Below are 19,923 nucleotides of genomic sequence, written 5' to 3'. Positions count from 1 at the left end.
TCCCAAAAAATATTATTTTTTATTTCATTTTCAACTTAACATAATTAAAAAAATGTTAATGAAAAATCCATTTTTTTGTTGGTTGTTGGTTGGTTGAATTATTTTTTTTTTGCTGTTCTGTTTAGTGGGAGGAATATCTAATAAACTTATAATTTCTGAAGAATAACTGCTGCCGATTTATTTTGTGATCTCACATATCTAATGGATGAAATATATGGTTCTGAAAAGGCTGCCGCCAACATGTTGAAAAGGTGTTGGTTTTGCTTATATTACTGTATTTTTTGTAAACTTCTTGGGCTTCCTCGGACATCAAAATGACACCCAATCTTTTGTGGTTTCACTTTTCTCAAAGAATGTCCGTCGATTTAGTATTAGTAAGTTCGTTAAGAACTTTTCCATCAATTATAGTAAGGAAAAATTCAAAATTGACACTTTTTGTTGGTTTTATGTACAAACGGTCTTATATTTGAAATCTGATCTTTAACATCACTTACGGTGTACGACTTTAGCCGAGTACTGAGTAAGCTGAGTACAAGTGAAGCCATAAACAAGCCGTAGAATCTGTAATAGTTTTATCGTCTGTGGATATTGCTTGCCTATATTCAGTTTGCGCAGAAGTTTCATCACAGCCCAATTTACTGATCAATGTGAAATTTGGTGGCAGACTGTCAATTTGATGGTGAGGTTAGCTCTTTATAAGCCGTTTCGTAGTATGTTGCACCAGGTCTTGAAGTTTTACTACTGCTGATTCATCCGTCACTATGTTTTCTTCCGGCCTTGCCATCAGTATTGAATACTTCTCCTTAGACATTCCCAAGTTTAACGAGGGGGAACGTTGTGAGTTGCTGCTGCGACCGCAACTCTACATTTATATCCAATACATACATAGTCAGTGTGGTTACATTGAACGTGTCTGAACGTGTAGTCGGGCGCTGCGTAGCCACTGCAAAATGAATTGTTACTTTTGGCTATAAAATAAAATAATTCGATCTGAATCAGATTCGGCAATATGGTCGGTAGATATGGTCATTCTTTATGATTGTGCGTTTTTAGTTTTCTCGTATCTTCTAAATTGTTGATGGCACAGACTTTCGTCCTTTTTTTTTTGCCAATTGCAAAATATGAGTTCAAGGATCTCAGAACCTATTTGAGCCAGAGCAGCCAAATTTGGTATCCACACTCCTGTGATATCGGACCTTGACCGTTTCATATCCAAATTTCACCACACCCCCTTCCGCCCCCGCAAAGGACGAAAATCTGAGGCAACCACAAATCTCAGAGACTATTAAGGCTAGAGTAACCAAATTTGGTACACACACTCCTTTAAGATGTCACTATAAAACGTATATCTCAAAATTTCGCCCCACCCCCTTCCGCCCCCACAAAGGATGAAAATCTGTTGCATCCACAATATTGCAGATTCGAGTAAACTAAAAACGCAGAATCATAGATAACGACCATATCTATCAGATTGCTGAATCTGGATCAGATCAGATCATTTTTATAGCCAAAAGGAACAAATCAATTTGCACTGGCTACGCAGCTCCCGACGTCACGCTCAAACTGATTTTCTGTCTCTCTCGCACACACTCTTTGTCGTGTCGTTAAATATTAGCGGCGTCTGCCGGAGGAGAGCCATACTGACTTAGTATCGGGTATAACTGTAGAGTTGCGGTGTCCGCAGCAACTCACAACGTTCCCCCTCGTTTTTATTATGGTTTTTATGACAAAGGTAAATACAATTTGAGTTTGACCTTTAACTACGGAAATTTTAACGCAGGAGACTGTATATTTATTTCAAAAATTTAAAAATTTCTTTTAAGTATTAAGAAGTCTGATAACTAGCGGCTAGTTCAAAACTTATGAACTTATGAACCCGGCCGATATGAATAACATATCGGGACCACGACGACCCACAAATTGTTTATGAAATAGAGGAACTTCATGGTGGTGGAAACGATTCCTTCTGGATGCTAAATATGTATGTATGTGTGTATGTGCATATTATGCATGCACATATACAACAACTTAAAATATTTTCGAGTACTGGAAATAAAAACATACAAACATTCCTATCCCAGCAGTACTGGGAACTAGTTCGGAGGTGGTGATATCACCACTCCCTACAAAACCAGGGTACTTTCTTTACTAACCCTTAAGAATGCTTTTCATCATTTCCATTTTGACCCGCAATGTCCTACGACATGGGGACCAGTGACACCACATCGTTTACCCCCGAACTAGTGATATGGGTACTCGTCTAGTAGCTAGTGAAATGAGTACCCATGTAGTAGCTAGTGAAATGGGTACCCATGAAGTAGGTTATCAATCTTCATTTAATTTCATATTTAAATTTTTATTTTATTATATACATATTTCATTTAAGTTTTTAAATTTACTAATTAAGTCTACAGTTATGGCATCTATAAATATAAAATACAGATATAATAGGCATACAAAAAAACCAAAAAGCAAATACGCCTACCAATCAAAACTCCAAAGAAGTTCTTTAAATTTTTCAGTGTCACTTTCCATTTGTTTCATTTTCGTCGATTGTCTCTCCTATTTCGCGGCCTTTAACTTTTTCTAGTTCACTGCACGACACTGTTTCTCCGCTAACACGATTATGTTTGGCTGCATATTTGTTTTATATTACTTTATTGAGCCTACGCAAATGCCGTTTGCTATACATTTGCTTTGACTTACGGTTTAAAATTGAATAATTATAATCACTTGGTCAGCCCAGCAATGATTTTCACAAACGCCAAACGCAAAGAACATTCCAGCAATGCAACGACCGAAGACAGAAAAGGGAATGGAGAAGAGCAGATCAGCATCATTTTTAGCTACCTGCTCTCTTCATTTTCCTTGCTTTCCTTTCCTTTCATGCTTTTTCGTTTCTTCGTCTATTGGTGAGACGTTGCATCCCAACCGAACTAGTTCGGTGGCTGGTGCGCGGTGGGTTGTAGAGTATACAGAGCAACATTTTTTGTCTCTTCTTTGAGTGGTTCGGCGTTCGTTTACCATAGGGTTAGTCCGGAAAGTACCCATGTAGGAACCAGCCAAATCAGTAGTTCGGGCATGGTCAATCGCCACCGCCAGTACTAGAGGGATGTGATCACTTTCACTTATGTACATATGTATTAGGGTTAACTAGAGCCAGAACATGAACATAAACAGATGAATATCCGGATATGTACTCATGTACATACAGACTCGTATAGATATGTACATACACACATACACTCCCCGACACTTGAATACGACATACATATGTACTAAAATGTCGCATTTTTTGGGAGCGGAAATTTGAGTTATGTCAATTAAATTTTTTTCCTCAATCTACTTTGATGAATATTGCCATTATTTTTTTTTAATTTATGCTAAATTGAATAGAGATCTGAGGAAAATTCAAATTCACCGTTTTCTTTGGCTTGTGCCGGAAATATTGGTGCCTAAAATGTACATTTTAGTATGTCGTATTCAAGTGTCGGGGAGTGTATGTATGTAAAGCTAATACTTTAAATATTTATGTATATAAATAAATACGTGTGTACATAAATACATACATATGTATGTAAGTATTTATTGTTGAAGTCCAGCAAGCAGTAATGAATTTCACCGAGTGAAAAATCCAGCTGTTCATATACATATATACATACATATCTATGTATATATGGATGTATATAAAATATAATAATATAAATATAAAAATATATATTTTTCTATAGCAAAACTTCAGTGAGATGTGCACTGCTCCACCGAGATCGCTTTCCCGTCCGGATTTTATATCTAAGTCTTCTGGGCCCGGTACACAGCTGTGCAAGATCACATGAAGGGGCTTCATCATGCATACATGCATACATATGTATATACATATATACATATATGTATGTACTTTCAAACAAACATTCATACAAAACATACATACATACTTGCATATGTATTTACATATGTGACTAAGCGTTTATATGTAAAAGGAAAATAAAAAGTAGAATGTATACCATACAATCCAATTGACATACAACAACGACAACAAAAATGCGATTGGTAAGGGTAGAAATAGAATACTAGCGACAAGGACACACATTCCCATATTAATTCCCAACCTCAGCATAATCAGCTGGGAGTAGAGATGGGCGCGTGTCGTTTTCGCAGTACGTTACGATGAAATTCGACCCGGACAAGAAGAAGATATAGATAGTACAATCTAGACAGCTAGTCAGAAAGAGCATAAGATAGAACGATGAATTAGTGTTGATCGACGACGTCTCCATAGATCTCACTCGAAGAACTGTAGCACTATTTGTGTCGAAACGATGTTTTCGACCGAATATACTTATACTTCAAACTATAATTCTGTCGGTATCTCGCTCAGACTGCTTGCTTTTCCCATAAGGTTTTTATATCTTGTCTCACTGTTTTAACTTGTCTGGTGCCATTTACAATCAAAATCGGAAGACAATTTGTTTATTTATTATTATTATTATTATTATTATTATTATTATATATTATTTTATTTATTTAATTTTAGAAAGTATTTATTTATTTTGGTGTTCCTAGTGGTACTAGCAAGGGGCATATAATTTTCCACTAGTCACTAGATGTCACATTGGTTTGGGTTTGTTCAAACAAGAACTAATGTCATTATATAATCTTTCATTCTAATTTAAGGTTACATGTGTATGTATGTATGTGGGCATTTCCGCGAAACCCAAGAGTCGCAAAAAGAAAGTACCGAAGAACTTGCTGTTTTTCATTATACATTATTAATAAGTATTGAAATTTTATATTTTTATACCCGATACTCAAAATGAGTATTGGGGTATATTAGATTTGTGGTGAAAATGGATGGATGGATGTGTGTAACGTCCAGAAGGAATCGTTTCCGACCCCATAAAGTATATATATTCTTGATCAGCATCAATAGCCGAGTCGATTGAGCCCTGTCTGTCTGTCCGTCTGTCCGTCCGTCCGTCCCTATTAGCGCCTAGTGCTCAAAGACTATAAGAGCTAGAGCAACGATGTTTTGGATCCAGACTTCTGTGATACGAGGGGGAACGTTGTGAGTTGGTGCGGACACCGCAACTCTACAGTTATACCCGATACTAAGTCAGTATGGCTCTCCTCCGGCAGACGCCGCTAATATTTAACGACACGACAAAGAGTGCGTGCGAGAGAGACAGAAAATCAGCCTGAGCGTGACGTCGGGCGCTGCGTAGCCACTGCAAATTGATTTGTTCCTTTTGGCTATAAAAATGATCTGATCTGATCCAGATTCAGCAACCTGATAGATATGGTCATTATCTATGACTCTGCGTTTTTAGTTTTCTCAAATCTGCAATATTGTGGATACAACAGATTTTCGTCCTTTGTGGGGGCGGATGGGGGTGGGGCAAAGTTTTGAAATATACTTGTAAGAGTGACGTATCACAGAAGTCCAGATATAAAATGTCCTTTCTCTAGCTCTTATGGGACGGACGGACGGACAGACAGACAGACAGGGCTCAATCGACTCGGCTATTGATGCTGATCAAGAATATATATACTTTATGGGGTCGAAAACGATTCCTTCTGGACGTTACATACATCCATTTTCTCCAAAAATCTAATATACCCCAATACTCATTTTGAGTATCGGGTATAAAAATGAATAATAACGAATGTGACATACATATGTAACCCTAACTTAGGAAAGATTATATAATCATAAGAGTCTAGTTTCAATACTGATTTTGAATATCGGGTATAACAAATTCCCCAAAGTACAGAATAAAGTTGCGAGAGAATACAATAGAAGTCGAGAGCAAGTTAAAAAGAAAGAGAGAATATGATAGATAAATAAAAATAGCGCGCACTGCTTATTCTCCAATATGTTATATTAATTAATTATGTACATATACATACATATATATTTTTATTTATTTATGTAGTGATTATTATTATATATATAACTGCACACAAAACTGCATTGGAAAAAATGTCGCTTGAGTGACCCAGAAGAATCCTTCGCAAAAAAGGACAGGCCAAATTTTTAAAAATCATAAGTCTTATTATATATGTAGCTTCATATTTCTTATTTCTATAAAAAATATTTAATGTTCAAAATTGCCACACAATTCGCAGAGTTTGCCGGATATTAGCATTGATGTCTAAATCCATGTATATTTGAAGTCACGTGAGTGACCGCTCTTTTGTGGCTTTTATCTCAAAAGATAAAAACCGGAGGCTCTCAATTTTGTTGACCATTGTTGAGTACTCTCAAAATATTGCAAAAAATGATTAGTGGTAAAGTGTAAAAAACTTAATTCCTTTGATTTATTTAACATTTAAATTTTTTTTTGCTTCCATTTATGTATGTATGTTATTTTCGTTCTGATTAATTATATTAAGGTGTGCAGTTTTCTTAACTGATTCTGTATGAGCACCAGAATCTCGCAGAGTAGAGCCATCAAGCAGGTTCGTTTGGAAGTGGTCGGTTGCTGTGAGCAGCAATAAAGTCGTAATGGGTAAAGTTGGCAGTGCGAGCGAGGGGAGTATATGCTGTCATTTGCTTTGTTAGTTTAACTGGTAGTAGAATTGTACTTTCAATCTACTGGAATTGACTGCGGTGTGTGTTGGTGAACCAATTAACCACCAAGAAGAAAATACATATTTCGTTGTGTCGCTCTCTAAACCCATGTCTTTTAGTCAAGTTTAATGGCATTGCCAGTATAGGCTGTCTGAGGTCGAGTCCGAGCCTTAAATTCCAATTGGAAATTATATTGAGGTCTTTGCAAGATTATGGAAAATGGCAGTCACCCCTAAAGTGAGAAACAGGAAGCAACCCCTAACTTCTGGTAGTGCCGTGCAATATGCTTTAAATAGTTTCCTTTGCTTTGCCGTCAAGAGATTATGAACTTGGTGTTTTGGTAGATAGTAGAGCCAAAGGAGTACAGTTGGGATATGAATAGAGTCGTGTCGGGTATGCTTATTCCCCGATCGATAGATCGTTGGTGGCTTCTAACCGAAAACTTTTTGAAGTCATGCCATCCGTTTTGCTTGGCATTTGCTTCCTTCCCAATATCAACTATGTGTTCACGCAGTTGCCGTCACACTCGGCATTTTGACGGCATTCCCTTCCCTTAAATGTGCGCTGCATCCTATTTTGTGTTTCACAGAAAACCAGAACCATCCCTTGTACTCTTTAGCAATATGGGGTGAGCAGGAACAGGAATAGACCAAGGCAAGCGAGCGGGCCAAACAAATAACAAAAATTAGTGGAAATTCAGTTTAAGAAACGAGTTTCCCCTAAACAGACGCGTTCTGGTTTCCCTGTTCTGTGTGTGTAAATTCTATCTCTGTGAAAAAAGAAATTTTAGCAAAATTTCTTGCCTCGATTATCCGCACAATCCCAAAAATGCTGATAGCCATAATAAAGCAGGACCAAAAAAAAAAAAAAAACCCCATAATGTCACATGCGTTTTAGCGAAATGGTATCTCTTAATAACCGCCAAAAAAACTCCACAGTTGAATTATACATATATTGATAAGAATTGGAAATAATTGAAATATATAACTTCTAATTACAAGTTTTTTTTTAAATTAAGAAAACGGCTTTAAGTTGGCGCCGTTCTCTAACCACTTGGATTCCCTTGAGGAATTCAAGGCATTATCTGGTGAGTTCATGCGACAAGTGTGTTTAAGGTATTCCGTTTTAGCCGGTGCTATCGGTATTTGTATATTGCTTTTGTGTTTTTTTTAAAGGACTTTATCCAACTAGGTTGATTTCCGTGATCAGCTTGAATATACATATATTGTGGGTCCGTCTTTAACTTGGACGGATGACAGATCTTTATCTTAATAAATAAAATAAATGCAGTGATACATGTACTGAAGTGCTTGAGTACTGGCTAAAGCAGAGAGCATAAAATATTTTATTTGGTCGACAGGTTAAAGAAAAACTTAATTATATACAAACAATAAATTGTTTAGTAGCTATATTTTCCAGTAATAAATTGTTGATTTCAACTATTTTTCCATTACAGTCGGACCCGGCACCATACCATCTCCGTGGACCCCAGTGAATGCCGGTCCTCCAGGTGCACTAGGTTCGGCAGACACAAATGGAAGTATGGTGGATAGTAAAAACTTGGATGTTGGTGATATGAGCGATGTAAGAACCCAAATTAAACCCCTCACATAATTTACAACAAGAAAATAGTATGATATTGAAGCAGCGCCGGCTTTAGGTGTTTTGACGTCCTGTGCGTACAGACGAGGGCGATAAGAATTTGTAGGATTTAAAAAATACATTTTTAATCAAGTTTGTGATAACAATAGATAGATAGATAAGACAGCCAAAGGGTTTAATCTGTCCTGCGACATAATAGACGTCAGGTACGTCTTAATAAACTTAAATTTTCAAAATTTTCGCTGCCCGCTGGCAAGAGTTACTAGCTAAGTCAACAAAATTCTGAGAGAAACCCAAAAGTTGGGAGACATTTTTCCTTACGATATATTAAAAAGCTCCATTTGAAGAAACGGCCATTTGGCTATTTGATGGTTACAGGTTTGATATTTTGTAATTGTTTCAACTCTACATAATTTTCAAATCCATTTATTTCCGTGTCCTCTCGTCAGATGTGAGAGCTGTGCTCAACTCTCGTCATTTTGACAACAAAAAGTGAAATTTTTTATTGAGTCTGGAAATTTTTGCAATTGTGAGTAAGGAGAGAAGTCGTTTAAAAAGACCCAGATTTTCTCGATTTTTCATCCTCTGAAATCTTTACTTGTCATCTCTATTAATGGGTAAAATAAAGAATATTAACCAATTGTACATTGACCAAGTGGAAACCAGTACATGACCGTTCTTGAAATCATTAATGAGATCTGATGGTCCTCAACATTTTATTCGTAACCATATCTTATTATGTTTGTTTGACAGGATGAAAAGGATTTATCGTCTGCCGATGCTGAGGGCGTTTGGAGTCCAGATATTGAACAGAGCTTTCAAGAGGCATTATCTATATATCCACCATGTGGACGTAGAAAAATTATTTTGTCGGACGAGGGAAAAATGTATGGTAAGTACACCATCTCCTCATAATTTTAATTTGTATACGTAAAAAAATACGTGGGAAGCCGCTTCTAACTTCTAACTAATAGTTAAATTATGAATGCGTAAAAATGATGGTTGAGAGAAAAAAATGAAAATAGGCATATAATCGTATAAAAAAATACTTTAAACTAATTTTATCAGTAAGTCAACTATTTGAATAATTAACCATCCATTTCTGGGATGGTCCGTACGGTTTTACCGTTCCGACAATGTCCCAGTTGTTCCACCATCCATCTGGGATGTTCCTAAACCGCACGTTTCTATGCGACATTTAGCCGATAGTTTCAAAATGTAGCGCCAATAGGCTATTCATACTGACGACCATCCACCATCCATTCCGGGGATGGTCATTAAGGTTTTGCCGTTGCGAAAATTTCCCAGCTAGTTCCCCCATCCAATTTTGATGTTCCTAAACCGCACGTTTCTACGCGATAGTTAGTCCATTGTTTTCAAATGCAACTCTGAATAATTTTCCTTCACAACGAAAAAAATGGTATTCACTGCGTAAAGGTAAACAGTGATTGTGACAAAATTAACAAAAAACAACAGCAATAACAGCAGCAGAAGACAGAACAAAATAGCGTAGCGTTTATAAATAAATAAAAAATCGAAGAATCATCAGAAAATTCCTCCAGCAGTGGTACGTTTGATAGATATATTTGTTATTTAATAATTCGATTATAATATATAACATTAATACACAATGTAGCATATACGAGAACAGCTGGCAGCAGGTTGAAATGGACCGCTGCACTAGAGAACCTGCTAATCGACATCTGGCAGTAAGCATAAGCATTACAGGGAGGTTTACTCCGCATATTTCCTTCGCTTTCTCTGGAAGTAATGCCGATGCTTCGATACGCTTTGCAAGGCTTGCCTTCTGGTATATCATCGAGTCATTGCACCTTCCTGCGGACCCGATATTTACATATGTAAATCTGTATCTAAAAAGAATCGAATTTAAATAATTTCTGACATTCAACCAACTTGATAAATACATATTTTTGTGCAAGATATTTGCATACTTGTAATCCAAAAGGGCAAACAAGTCTGTGTAATAACAGCCCTTATAGTTATGGTGGTCCACTGCCTCAGCTGCTGGTAGTTTTATTTCGATGTGGCATCCATCTAGAATAAAAAGGAAGTTTAAAAACCAATTTTTATGTAAATATATTACGGAAGTTCCTATTGATTTCTTACCAATTGCACCTAGGCTCTGAGGAAACCCAATTGCCTGGAATCCCTTCACGAACTCAGCAATTTTTTCGGATGTTAGGTAATTGGGCGAAATGTAATCCTCCAAAAACTCGCCGATAAGTGCTCTGCAGAACTCGTTCAGGATATTGCACACACCGTTTGGAGCCACACCGAAAAGCCTGCCAACTGTTCTGTACTCAAAGGACGATCCCAACGGGTGTAGTGCAATGGCGATGTGCTACGATTGCAGCTCGGCAGTTTGTATCCTTCTTCCGAAGCAATTGCAGCCGATTCACTAAAATCTCAAAGCACTGCCTCTCTATTCGAAAACTCTCTTTGACAAACTCCTCGTTGTTTTCAGGTACATCTTTCTCCCAAAATGTCCCGAACCGCTTGTAAAAACATACAATATGTCCTTACACTTTAAACTTTGGTGGAAGTTAGTAGAAGAAGTACTCACAAACGACCACAACCTTCCTGGCTTCTGTTTTTTAGGGCAGATGCCCAGTAAATCATCTCATCCTCGTCAAAGTTAAATTCATCATCTTCATCATCATTCATTTGCAACAACATTATTAGTTGATGCAAGAAAATATTTTGCTGTTGAACCACAACCAAGATAATTGTCTTCATTATCCATTTTAAGAAAAAAAAATTTATAAATCTTCCGCGCAAAAATATTGTGTACTTGTCGGCATCAGCTATTTTTGACGGATGGTGGATAATGCCCGTGTGAATCGGAGTTTCACATCCATCAAAAAATCCCACCGTTCCTCCGCGATGGGCTCAGTGTGCAGAGCCTATTATTGAATTAACTTAACTATCGATAGGTAACTCAAGTCAGTGCAAATAGCCTATTATAGACTATGCACACTAAGCACATCCCGGGGGAACGGTGGGATTTTTTATGACGGATGTGAACCCCCGATTTACACTCGCACCATCCACCATCTACCATCCGCCAAAGCAGCTGATGAGCATAAAAATATAAATTTTTGGTTTGAATTGTGAAGAGTTCACAATTTTAAATTATATATTAATGACTATAAGAAAACAATCCATAAATGTACAATAAACGTTACTCTTTGGACTCCCTTAAAAATTGCAGCAGCTTTGTTTGGACGTTGATTTGGCCTTGGCTGCTCGCAGTTTTCTAAAGTACCTCCCGCTTTGTTTCCTGGTGCTCATCCTGTAATTTCTGCTGCTCCTGCTGGACATCAAGCAATCTCCAGAAGATTTCACAGCTTAATCCACTTTGGTGTGGCACCTTGTTTGCAGAAATAATACTTGAGCCGCAGTTTGATCTGTCCGGTCGACATTAACGGAATTATTTCGGGACCTCCGCAAATCAATCATGCCAAATTTTTATAGAGATATTTTCAATATATGCAGGCCATTTCAACTTGCGTGTATTGTTTGTTTATTTAATGGGTGCAAAATACTAATAATACAAAAATAAAGCAAATACATATGTATGTATGCTTACTTATTACCACCAATTTCGGGTATCTCCATTTTGAATTGTGTCTCTTGTATTTTTTTCTGTTTTTAGGACTCAACGCTTTAAAATTCGAACTGCTGAATATCGCATAGAATCGTGTGGTTTAGGAACATCCCAGATGGATGGTAGAATAAATGGGAAGTTTACGGAATGGAAAAACCTTACGGATTGTGAATGGCCGTCAGTGTGATTAGCCTATTACGCACCATCCCCCAACTGGATGGTGGATGGTCGTCAGTGTGAATAGCCTCTAAGCGTGTGGCTACGCCCTCGAAGTCACTGCAATTTCATTTGTTCCTTCTGGCTGTAATAACGATTCGATTTGATTGAGATTTTGCATTCTAGTAAATATGGGTATTCTCTACGATTGCGGTTTCGCATATCTTAAGAAATGCCACAGATTTTCGTCCTTCGGGGGAGCAATTGAAAATTTAGAAATACACTTTTAACAGTGCGATATCATATGAGTCGGGACAAAAAAAACTGTACTTTTCTATCTCTTACAGTCTCTGAGATCTAGGCGCTACATCAATTTGGCTATTGATGCTGATCAAGAAGATATATACTTTATGGGATCCAAAACGCTTCCTTCTCGGTGTTACACACATCCACTTTCACCACAAATCTAATGTATCCCTATACTCTTCGAGTAACGGGTATAACAAAATGGTAGACTTTTGAAGAAATTGTTCAATATTCTCATTATTTTTGCTTGGAAATTGTTTTTTTTTTTAAATAAGATAATATTATTAAAAGTAATTGATTCTGCTAGGGACGATTAATGTGTATAACAGTATTTACAATTTGAAAGAAATCGGTTTAATAGATTGAATAGACCAATCACCGATACAGAAAACGATTTTCGAGAAAAATTAAAACTAATAAAACCAACTAGCGGCGCGATTTGGACTATGAGCTGTAACTTAATGCTTTGAGTTTTAGTCTGAAATGTTTTTCAGTTCTTTTTCGTCCCGAACAAGTTCCAAGTCTCCTCCATGGTAAGGTGCCAGTCTCTCGAGATGTATCACTTTTAGTTTCGCTCTTCGGTTATGTCATCATTGATTCGTTCTATGATTGTATAAGGGCCCTCCCAATTTTTCTATAGCTTCGGGGATAATCCTTTCTTGCTTTGTGGATTATAAAACAGCACCAAATTAACATTGTGAAATCCTTCAGTGTCCGTCTTCATTTCGAACCGCTTGAAGATGGGCATTGGCATTGGCCACCGGAATGGCCTCCACCTGGGTCTTAAGGTCGCTGATCTTTTGTTCATCTTTAAGGGCCATTTTCTCGTTGTGCTGGAGGTCTGTGTTGGTAATATCTAGACGCTCCTTCAGCTCCCTGATGATCTCCTGATGGTCTCCTGATGGTGCCGCTGCTCAATTGCTATTGGTCGGACTGGATCTTGGACAGATTCTCCTTTAGATTCTTGACTGACTGATTTAACGCTCCTTGCTGCGATTCGCCTTTCAGCTTCGCTAGAGCTTCTTGACTGGCGTGCAGCCATTGCCGGAGATCCTGCATCTCGTGCTCCTTCTGCTGCATCTTCTGGCCGCAGACATAGGTCTTAATGGTCAGCTCCTACTCGTTGCTGGCCATTTGTTCGCTGATGTGGAGGCTACTCGACGAAGATAGTTATGCCTGCAGATTGGATTGGAGCTGATCTGAGATTTACTGGAGACGTTCCTGCTACTGGGAGGCCTCCGCTCGAGATTCCGCATACAGAGAAACTTTATTGAATTGGTGATTTAACGTGTTGCTCCAAACAACTCCCAGCCAAGACTAGATATTTCTAATCTAATCCGGCATGACAACCATAGTCAGGCTCCATTCGTTACAATTTAACAGATGTCGCAGGCTGATTTGCTTATTGATACATCAGAATAAAATATATATCAATATCAATTAGGTGGACGCATCTATTAAAAATTACAAATTGCGCTCTTTTTTCTGCGTTTGCCATTACTTCTTCGAGCATCTCGGGTGTTATAGAGTTGATTTCGGCACGATTGTTTGCCTTAAACTGGTCTATACTCTGAGACTTGTTGGCGTAAACCTTACTTTTTAGAAGGCCCCACAAAAAGAAGTCCGGCGGTTTTAAATCAGACGGGTGGCTAATCAATATCGCCTCATTTTGACAGCAGACGTACTGGCAATTTTCGTTGGCCTGTTCGGAATGTTTAGCCGTAATCCATGCGACGTGGATCGTCTGTCGCCAAAATTGTTGTGCTATCCGGAAACAAATGTAAATCATCTTTCAAAATACACCGTATTGTGATTTTAGTGTCGCTTATGAGGCTTATGTGTCTGTATTGAAGGTGTTTGTTAAGATAATGGTTCCAATGCACCTTTTTAAAAGTAAAATATAAACGTTAAGGTATAATTTAACGTATCCTACAGCATTGGTATGTATTAAAGGCTGAAAATATAAACAATTACAAAAAAACCAATGTGAATTAAAAATTTAAAAAAGTAAAATTAAAAAAAAATGTCTTCAGAAATTAGGTAACCAACAAAAATAGCACTGATTAAAAACAAAACTAGGGGGAACGCTGTGAGTTGCTGCTGCGACCGCAACTCTACATTTATACCCGAACATAGTCAGTATGGCTACATTGAGCGACAAAGAGTGCGTGCCGGAGAGACAGAAAACGTGTCTGAACGTGTTGTCGGGCGCTGCGTAACCACTGAAAATTGATTTGTTCCTTTTGGCTATGAAATATATATGAAATATATAAATGATCCAATCTGATCTAGATACGGCAATATGGTAGATATGGTCTGTGATTGTGCGTTTTTAATTTTCTCGTATCTTCAATATTGTGGATGCCACAGATTTTCGTCCTTTGTGGGGGCGGAAGGGGGTGGTGCGAAATTTTGAGATATACGTTTTATAGTGAGATCTAACAGGAGTGTGTGTACCAAATTTGGTTACTCTAGCCTTAATAGTTTCTGAGATTTGTGGATGCCCCCCTTTGCGGGGGCGGAAGGGGGTGTGGCGAAATTTTGACACAAAATGGTCAAGGTCCGATATCACAGGAGTGTGGATACCAAATTGGGTTGCTCTGGCTCTTATAGGTTCTGAGATCCTTGAACTCATATTTTGCAATTGGCAAAACCGACCATGAAACCTGTGTATTAGAGAGAGACAGAGCTAGAAAGAATGAAATTGTTTTCTTGATTCTGGCTATAATAATTATACGATCTGGTTCAGATTTTACACTCTAGAACATATATGTAGTCATCTTCTACGATTTCTGTTGTCTCGTATTTTGAAAATTGTGGATGCCACAGATTTTCGTCCTTTGTTGGGGCGGAAGAGGGTGGGGTGAAATTTTGAAATACACTTGTAACAGTGACATACACAGGATACAAATTGTCTTTGCGCTAGCTCTTATAGTCTTTGAGCACTGGGCTCTCATAGGGACGGACAGACAGACATGGCTCAATCGACTCGGCTATTAATGCAGATCAAGAATATACATATGTCGGAAACGTTTCTTTCTGGACGTTACAAACATCCACTTTCACCACAAATCTAATATACCCCTATACGCATTTTGAGTATCGGGTATTCAAAACTATAAAATAGAAAGAAATTTTCCAAAATGATCATTAAAAAATATGTTATATTTAAAGTTTCATATTTTGTTGGTAAGCCTTTTGCAGCAACAAGAGTAGAAAAGTTAATCTAATTTTCGCATCTTTCCTTTGCGATATTGATCCACGAATCATGCAGTATACGCCACAGAGCTTTATTGTTCTTTAGTTTCGCACTAACATTTTTTTTGTAACTTCACCCCAAATATTTGCAATGGGGTTCGAGGGTGGGTACTGAACACGCCAATCCATTACATTAAGTGAATTATTCTCGAAGCACTTTCGAGCTTTCTTTCCGGTACGTCATTGTCTTGCTGAAAGACACAAAAGATCGGCTTTCGTATTTCATATAAGGTAGTACAACTGTTTCCTATCTCACATAGACATATTGATCCATCAACGACTTATTCCATGTATGGTATCCACAATTTTAAAGATACGAGAAAACCAAAAACGCAGAATTGCAAAAACTGACAATATTTTGTATCCTGAAAAGTCTGAACTAGATCTTATTTTAATTATAGCCATAAAAAAGAAAGCAATTTCAATCAACCAAATATGGAATCCACACATCTGTTAGATCTTACTAATACAAGTATATTTCAAAATTTCACCCCACCCCTTTCCGCCCCCACAAAGAACGAAAATCTAAAATTTTGAAGATACGGGAAAATTAGAAACGCACAATAATAGCGAATGACCATTTCTAATTGCCGAATCTTGAATTTAACTATAGTTAAAAGTAACAAATCCATTTTCGGCCGCTGCGCAGCGCCCGACGACGCGTTCAGACTGATTTTCTGTATCTCTCGCGCGCCCCCTTTGTCACTCCATGCTAGCGCCGTCTGCCGAAGGAGAGCTATACTGACTATGTATTGGATATAAATGTAGAATTGCGGTCGTAGCAGCAGCTCACAACGTTCCCCCTCGTTTTATTTTAACAATCGACAATTTGCCCCACCTTAATATAGGTCTTGTCTTATGAAATCAAAATTTTGATCTTTTGCCTTCTTTCTTTACTACAGTTCTTAAGACCTTAAAAGAGAAGTCTAGAAATTTGCGAGTTGAGTCATAAATTCAAACTAAATTTTATTCTTAAAATCAGAGCCTTATATGTGAAGTGACAACGAGGTAGGAGGCACAATTTTACTGCGGGTGTCTATTTGAGTGCATGCTTACATTAGTGTTATTTTAGGACTGCATTGGTTAAGTGTGTTCTCCCCTTGCGTTTTGTTGTAGTATCTTTTAATGGGTTACAGATCTTTGTTTACACCCGAACTGTTATTACTTATCTACTTTATGAGATTTCTTTAGAGATCAGTTTTTGGGCATGGTTTTGACGATAATATGTTCATGTTTGAACATTCTGCAAACGGCCCAAAATGGCATGGTTTTGTATTTTGATTCTTGTGAACCTTTTTGTGTACATTTTCCTTATAGCTATAATTAGAAGTACAGATAATCAATTACAGTGGGTAGGGAAGTGCTATCGTTTGCAATCTTCGTACTACTTTAATTCTTTTTATGTCATAGATTATTAATATTATTATTATTATGATTCCGATAATCAAGTCCGCATGTCCAGATACATGATGGAACTTAAGTCCTTTTAAATCATGATGAACTTCTTTTAACAATTTTAGTTCGTGTCTTAACTTATGCATTTCTTCTGTATGGTTAATTAATGGTACTGTTAATGGATTCCAAACAATTTTTGGCTCGTAGCTTAGGTAGGTACTAGTATTTTATCATCAGCTCGCACACTACAAATATATATTGTTGTTAAAATTAATTGTTGCCGAAGATCAATTAGTTCTTAATTTGAATTCTAGCATTCTTGAATTCTAGCATTAGTGTTTACTGGAACTTTGAAGAGCCAACTACCTGCCTTTCTAATTCGACCCAAAATGATCTTGTCTCTGCTATCTTCCTATAAACGCAATTTGAATTACCTCTTGGTTTGAAAGGAGCTATCTCACAAACCTTATCCTTGGCATTGCTCCAAGGCCAATTACCTTCGCATACTCTTCTATTCGTTTGCCATTTTTGACATTTGTTCAAGATAGCTTCAGTCATCGAATGATATGAATCAATTTCGAAGTTATATACATACTAAATACCTGGAGCTCAAATATACCTTGAACAATTCTTGTTCATGCTCAACCGGCATTGGAATTATCCTAAACAAATGGGATGCGTGTCTACCAAACAGGGGAATCTTCACGTTCAGAATTAATTTGTAAACAACAAAAATTCCTTTCGCTGTTAATAGGCTGTAAATTTCCATCAATTCTGTTTCTGTTATTTTTCCTTGAAGCACCAATGTTTCTAATAAGTTATCTTTTATTTTAGCTATTTCTCCCTTTAGCTGTAAAGGTTTTAAAATATTTGGATTAAGTCTACCTTGAGTAATATCTATCAGTAGATTAATAGCTGCTGATTGAATTTTATCGCACTCTTCAATCAAGGATCAATCAAGCTGCTTTGTTACCATAAAGAAATTTATAGATTCTTTGTACACATAGAAACTTTCCTTTAATGCTTCCGTTATGTTTTCTACTCCAGCGCTCATACTTCTAAAGTTCAAATTTGTGTGTATTGTGTGTATTTACACACAGTAAATAATCTTATTTCCATTTAATCCAAAATTCTCTTTTCATTTTCTGAATTCGATTCCCGATTTGTTCCTCTGAAATTGTCTCAATCGGGCCAAATATTGGCCTTCCAATAATAAAATTACCTGGTGTTAATACATCCAGATCGTCAATATCATTTGAAGCTGTAAACAAAGGGCGTGGATATAGTACCGCTTCAATTTGATATAATAGCGATGCCATTTCCCCAACGGCTAAATTATTGTCCCCAATTACTCTTTTTAAGTGATATTTCACATTTTACCACAGCTTCCCAAATACCACCGAAGTGAGGTGCTGCCGGGGGTTGAAGTGCCACTCGATCTGTTATCTTTCTAATAATGACACCAATTCTATGTTGTCCTTAAGGGCTCTTTGGCATTCCTCGTCTAATTTTCGCGAAGCTTCCACAAAGTTGGTTCCATTATCGGAAAAGATTTTTGCAAATTTTCCTTTTCTTCTAAGTACAGCTAGAAATGCATCTGAAGTACGATCGTTGACTACTTCCAAATGAATAGACTTTGTCGCAATGCAGACGAATACGGCAATATATCCCTTATAGTATTTCTGTCCCGGTTCTTAGAGCATCGGATATGGCAAGGCCCGGCGAAGTCTACCCCTGTATTTGTAAACGGGTGCGACATTGTAGCTCTGTGTTTCAGCAGATTTCCCATAATTTTTTCTGCAGTATCCTGTCGATACCTAGCACAGGTGACACACTCTTTAAGTTTTTTCTTTAAGCAATTTCTTAGCCCAAATATCCAAAACTTTCGCTGGATATAGTTTCGCATCAGATTAATTCCACCGTGCAATAATTCTTTATGTGCATTCTTGATAATTAAAGACGTCAAGTGACACTTATCTAAAATCAAGGGATGTTTAACCTCAAATTCCGCGTTTGAGTTTTGCAATCTACCTCCAACTCGTAACAATCCGTCTTTATCTAAGAACGGATTTAAGCTTAATAGTTTATTTTTTGTTTCTATTTCCTTTTTATTAATTAGGCTAGCTATTTCGGAACCGAATTGGACAGCTTGTTGTTGTTTTACTATTAATACTTTGGCGCTCTTAATCTCCTTCACTGTCAAAAATGAAGGAAATTCTTTCTTTTTGGTTTTGATTTGAATAAACCTCAATACATATGCAATGACTCTTTCTGGTTTATGCATACACGAATATTTTTGTAATAATTCACAAAAAATGTTATTTTTTGCTATTACATTTGTTGTGCCAACAACTAATTTTTCTTAAATTTCCTCTTTTGGCCAATGTTCCTTAGATTTCGCCAACCATTGAGGCCCTTTCCACCAAATCTTAAAATCTTTTAGCTTATCTGCAATAATGCCCCTTGATGCTACATCTGCTGGATTATCTTCAGTTCTAACATGTCCCATTTAATTTCTTTAATTTTCCTTACTTCGTCAGCTTGACATCTGATAAACTTGTCTTTATTGTCTCCATTCTTTATCCAGGCTAGAGTAATAGTAGAATCACTCCAGGCATAACACTCTATATTACTTTCAACCGCTATTTTCACCCGTTGAATTAATTTTGCCAAAAGACGTGCTGCACAAAGTTCTAATTTAGGTACTTTGCTCTTTCTGGCTATATTGTATTGGCATACAATACGTCAGCATAAGCTTTCTCGGATGCGTCGGCAAACCCATGAATTTGCATCGACTTATTGTGCTGAGAATTTAGCCATTGGTATCCGAATGCTCTCTAACACTGTTAAATTATCTTTAAACAAATTCCATACCCGAGTATCCTGTTCTGATAATTCTTCATTCCAATTATTGTCTGCTAGCCAAAGTTTTTAATTGGTACATAATGGAACCTTAACTCGTCTTTAACCGGCTCCCATTGGAGTCCTAATGTCTTGACGGATTCAT

General features: G+C 37.2%; 1 protein-coding gene and 3 long non-coding RNA genes across 21 annotated transcripts in view; 2 read left to right on the top strand and 2 right to left on the bottom strand.

Moving 5' to 3' along the window:
* The window catches only part of sd (TEA domain transcription factor 1 homolog scalloped), a 71,713-nt gene that overhangs the window by 44,073 nt on the left and 7,717 nt on the right, over nt 1-19,923 (top strand). For 15 of the 17 annotated variants that reach the window (XM_033385018.1, XM_033385025.1, XM_033385035.1 and 12 more), the window contains 2 exons: nt 8,028-8,155; nt 8,927-9,065. In XM_033385018.1, the coding sequence (XP_033240909.1) occupies nt 8,028-8,155; nt 8,927-9,065 (267 nt within the window). Of the gene's footprint in view, nt 1-1,837; nt 1,982-7,587; nt 7,659-8,027; nt 8,156-8,926; nt 9,066-19,923 lie in introns of those variants that run through there. The other 2 variants (XM_033385027.1, XM_033385026.1) reach the window with 2 other exon arrangements.
* LOC117185113 (uncharacterized) lies at nt 8,028-8,949 on the bottom strand. Its single transcript, XR_004470627.1, has 2 exons — nt 8,843-8,949; nt 8,028-8,780 (listed from the first exon to the last, which is right to left on the bottom strand). It is a non-coding gene; the product is annotated as an uncharacterized lncRNA (long non-coding RNA).
* Nucleotides 9,085-11,703, top strand: LOC117185112 (uncharacterized). The gene is made up of 2 exons (XR_004470626.1): nt 9,085-9,740; nt 9,810-11,703. It is a non-coding gene; the product is annotated as an uncharacterized lncRNA (long non-coding RNA).
* Nucleotides 9,953-11,079, bottom strand: LOC117185111 (uncharacterized). Of its 2 annotated transcripts, XR_004470625.1 has the most exons (4): nt 10,758-11,077; nt 10,301-10,689; nt 10,126-10,228; nt 9,953-10,044 (listed from the first exon to the last, which is right to left on the bottom strand). It is a non-coding gene; the product is annotated as an uncharacterized lncRNA (long non-coding RNA). The 2 variants fall into 2 exon arrangements; XR_004470624.1 differs by having other exon boundaries at nt 10,301-11,079.

This window comes from Drosophila pseudoobscura, chromosome X (assembly GCF_009870125.1).
Source record: "Drosophila pseudoobscura strain MV-25-SWS-2005 chromosome X, UCI_Dpse_MV25, whole genome shotgun sequence".
Classification (NCBI taxonomy): Eukaryota; Metazoa; Arthropoda; class Insecta; order Diptera; family Drosophilidae; genus Drosophila; species Drosophila pseudoobscura.
The sequence above is the reverse complement of the archived record's forward strand: the minus strand, read 5'-3'. Positions and strand labels throughout refer to the sequence as shown.